The sequence below is a fragment of the Miniopterus schreibersii genome, assembly GCF_964146895.1.
Source record: "Miniopterus schreibersii genome assembly, chromosome: 4".
NCBI classification, from domain to species: Eukaryota; Metazoa; Chordata; class Mammalia; order Chiroptera; family Miniopteridae; genus Miniopterus; species Miniopterus schreibersii.
The window spans coordinates 19264062-19267995 of NC_138105.1; the positions used below are offsets into that span (position 1 = coordinate 19264062).

General features: G+C 54.6%; 1 protein-coding gene across 1 annotated transcript; it reads left to right on the forward strand.

Moving 5' to 3' along the window:
- The first annotated feature begins 613 nt into the window (after nucleotides 1-613).
- Nucleotides 614-2693, forward strand: MZB1 (marginal zone B and B1 cell specific protein). Its single transcript, XM_081135231.1, has 4 exons — nucleotides 614-805; nucleotides 1605-1723; nucleotides 2102-2212; nucleotides 2309-2693. Exons 1-4 carry the CDS (start codon nucleotides 629-631, stop codon nucleotides 2463-2465), a joined length of 564 nt encoding a protein of 187 aa, XP_080991357.1. The 5' UTR covers nucleotides 614-628; the 3' UTR covers nucleotides 2466-2693.
- The last annotated feature ends 1241 nt before the right edge of the window (nucleotides 2694-3934 follow it).

Genomic DNA, 3934 nt, shown 5'->3' on the forward strand with positions numbered 1-3934 from the left:
AACACCCCCACAATGCCCTTTCATGCCTGGTGAAAGGGAACCCTAGGGCTCAGGGAAGGAGACCATGAGTGTCTTTCATACACTATGGTATCCCTGCCTCAGTGAATTTGCCTCCCGGGGGAGGACACTTAGGCTGCAACCACACCTGTGGAATCATTCCCAGTGACAGTAGCCAGTAGGCTTTGGGATCAATTAGGCCTGGCTTCCAATTTCAGCATGGCCCCTCCAGATATGTGGCCTTGGATTTGTCACTTTGTGTCCTTGGGGATAGAATAAAGATGACAGTAACCAACTGCCTCCTCCCCCAACGTGCTCAGCACAGTGCCTGCCACGTGGCCAGATCCCAGGACTTAGGAGGTATCAGCCCTCATGTGTCCTTACCCAAGCCCAGCCATTCTCCTTGCCTCATTGTTCTCTACCTGTGAAATGGGGTAGAGGTGGGGTCCCACTAGAGGAAGTATACATTTGGCGTTTCGTGGGGGAAGGGAGAGAATGGGAGAGGTGAGGTGTCAGTTCCTCATTGGTCTGGGTCAGGCGTTCAGGGGAGGTCCCCACTGCCTGCGAGAGCATTCGTGTTACACCTGTGTCCCAACCACAGCCCATGCTCACTGAGCCGGCTCCACAAACCATGAGTCTGTCACTGCCACTGCTACTGCTGCTACTGGGGGCCTGGGCTATCCCAGGGGGCATCGGGGACAGGGCTTCGCTCACAGCCACTGCTCCACAGCTGGACGATGAGGAGAAGTATTCAGCTCATATGCCTGCTCACTTTCGCTGTGATGCCTGCATGGCAGTGGCCTACCAGGTGAGCCCCTTCCCCCAGCAATTCCCCTGCCCAGACCTCCTCAAGCCAGAACCCTCCATCTACCTCAGATTCTACCACTGACCCATGATCAATCCTCAAACCCCCACTCCCAGCCATCCAGCTAGACTCAGCCTTCCATGATATCGCCACCTTCACCTCACCTGAACCTCCATGCCTCAGTTTACTCATCTCTCTGTCCAACAGAGACTAGATAATCTGGAACACCCCACAGTATCTTGAGACCCCAGTGAGTCACCAGCTTGTCATCTCAGACTCCTCCATTTCCAGGCCCATCCTCAGGCCTGGACTCCTTCCTAAAATATGACCAAGGATCATTGGTGTGTGTGTGCATGTGTGCTGAGTGCATGAATATATGAGTATGTGTGTGTCTGAGTTCACACACAACCCTGTTGAGCATGTCTGAGTACCTCTGGGGGTAAAGGGGGGAGATCCATGAGTACACGTGTCATTGAAGACTGGGCTGTGGTTTTTTTTTTCTTTCGTTGTTTTGGTGGTTTAAAATTGCATGCCCTGATGGGCAGGTGTGCCCTGGGGGAGGGACCCCAGTGCCCAGGCCTAACCTTCCACCTCCGTGTTCCCCACCCACCCCATCCCAGGAAAGTGGATCCTGCCTCAGTGGGCTGGGTCCCAGTTCTTGGGACCTGGGGGAGGACCCCGAGGCCTGCCTCACAGGTGCTTCCTGTTCAAAAGGCTCCCTTGCCACCTCATTCTTCCCCAAAGGCCCAGGCTCCTGTCCTCTCCCCACACTGAACAGTCCCTAAGCCCCTCCTTGTTCCAGATGTGGCAACATCTGGCAAAGGCAGAGGACAAGCTTCACACCCCTGGGGGGCGTCAGGAGCTGAGTGAGTCGGTGTACACAGACGTCCTGGAACGGAGCTGCTCCCAGACCTGGCAGGAGTGAGTTGAAAATCCTGTCTCTACCTTCCTCCTCCTGGGGCAGGGCTTGGTGGGTGGAGGTCCTCACTCTCCCACTCACACCACACACGTCCTCCACTAGGGCTCTGGTCCAAGGTAGGGGGCTGGTTGGGACCAAGTCTGAGCTCCAGAGCTGGGAGAAAATAGAAGGGTAGGTGGCCAAGGGACAAGGTCATGGGCCAGGAGCTTCCCCTCTCTGGTCCTCAGTTTTCTATCAGGGAGGATCAGAATCTGTTTGGTGGTTTAAAATTGAACTGGGCCTTTTCTGAACTCAGAAAAGGCCCAGCTTCAGGTGGAAACAGGTCCCCACTGGCAAGGCTCTCACAAATGCTGTGTTGCTCTCCTCACCACTGCCTCCAGCTATGGGGTCCGAGAAGTGAACCAGGTGAAACGTCTTACAGGCCCAGGACTTAGCAATGGGCCAGAGTCAAGCATCAGTGTGATGATCACAGGGGGCCCCTGGCCTACCAGGTAGGATGAGAGGGTGAGGGTGGGATGGAACCTTTGGAACTTTAGTCTGCTCCCTGTGGGCCAGCAGAGTCTGAGGCTCCTGTTGTGCTCCTCTAGGCTCTCCATGACATGTATGCACTACTTGGGGGAATTTGGAGAAGACCAGATCTATGAAGCCCACCAACAAGGCCAAGGGGCTCTGAAGGCATTGCTGTGTGGAGGCCCCCGTGGGGTCTGCTCAGAAGAGGCACCAGTCACAAAAGCAGAGCTCTAGTCCAATTCCTGCTTCCCCTTCATGGTCAGCCCCTGAAGACAGCAGGGTGGGCGTGGAGCTTCTGGATCTGCCGCAATCCTTTCTGTAGGCTACTTGAGGACAGGGAGGCCTTGCTCTTCTGGGCTGCCACTCTCCCTCCTCTTCCAGTTTTGGGGCTCTGGGGCCTGGGCAGGGGGCCAAGGCCTTCCACTCTGGACTCAAATAAAACCCAATGACCTCAATTCCTTCTCTCTGCGAAACGTGCTTTCGGGGCTGGGAGAACAGACATTGGTGTTTCTGCTAATATTGCTCCTAGAGAGGGCCAAATACAGGTCCCTGCAAATTTCCCAGAGGTAACTGAGATCTGTCATGGTTGGAAATGTCAGTGAGCAGTCAAAGATATGTGAACGGTGAAACTCCAGATCCATCATGAGAAAGAAGAAAAACCATGGGAAACTCCATAAGCAGGCCACCTTGTGGACACATGTACTGCAACCATTGGGTGTTATTGGCTATCAGTGCCCCTCCCAGGACAGTAGTCTCACTGGGTTTACTCCCAGCGGCTGCTCACTTTCTAGATTCTGCCTCTGACCCCAGCTGGCGCGGTTGGACCCTAGGTGCCTGCCTGGGACAGGGTGGGGCAGGGTTCCTGGAACCGGCTGGTTTCAGCATCTTGGCTCTAAGTCCTGCTCTCCCCAGAAATGCTTCTGTCCTGGGGCTCTTCTCTTAGCAAACAGAGAAAAGGGCCCCACCTGGGGTCTACCTGGGTCTGGGAACCTGGGGTCAGGTGATGTTGCAACTCGCAGTTTCCTTTGTGAGTGTCTCTCTGATCCTCTAAAGCCCTGGGAAGTGGACAGAACAGGTGCTCTAAACCCCAGATGACAGATGCAGAAACTAAGGCTTAGACAACAAAAAGAGGCTCAGGACAAGTCCCAGGTAGGTCTATTCTCTCCTCTCCCTTAGGGAGGGGATTCAGATTTAGGGGGTGGGGAAAGGTCATTGCTGAAAGAATAAGGGTACCTCAAGCATGCGCTGACCTCTCCAGCTTTCCTGAGCTACACTGCAGCCCAGCCTGTTCCTGATCTACCTGAGTCACCCTCCTGTGTGGTCTCCTCCCTGAAAAAGAGAACCCTTAGGCACCAGGAAGGGAGCCAGGGCCCAAGGAACTGCTGAGCCACACCGGTGTGGAGTTGGGAGCCTGTGACATGACCCTGTGTTTATGTAGAGTCTGTGTCTGAGTCTGCCTATTATGAGTCCTTTGTGTGACTATATCTGAGATCCTGTGCAACTTCAGGGCTTTGTCTTTGTGTGGTTGAATTGAATGTCTAGGAGACTAGAAGAGGTAGGGCTGTGTTTCCACAGTCCCCTGGGGAGTACTGGGGAGGGGAGGGTGGGAAGGAAAGTGCTGGGGAGCCTCTCTGAAGCTTTGAACTGGTCAGACAACTTTGGGAACCTGGGAGCAGAAGCCAAGAAGGGAGGGGAGAGAATAG

What these genes read in the sequence shown, in the direction of transcription:
- MZB1 (XM_081135231.1), top strand. Translation starts at nt 629, where the DNA reads ATGAGTCTGTCACTGCCACTGCTACTGCTGCTACTGGGGGCCTGGGCT. An exon ending in TGCTCCCAGACCTGGCAGGA is followed by an intron (nt 1,724 to 2,101) that starts GTGAGTTGAAAA and finishes CACTGCCTCCAG; the next exon opens with CTATGGGGTCCGAGAAGTGA. An exon ending in GGGGGCCCCTGGCCTACCAG is followed by an intron (nt 2,213 to 2,308) that starts GTAGGATGAGAG and finishes GTGCTCCTCTAG; the next exon opens with GCTCTCCATGACATGTATGC.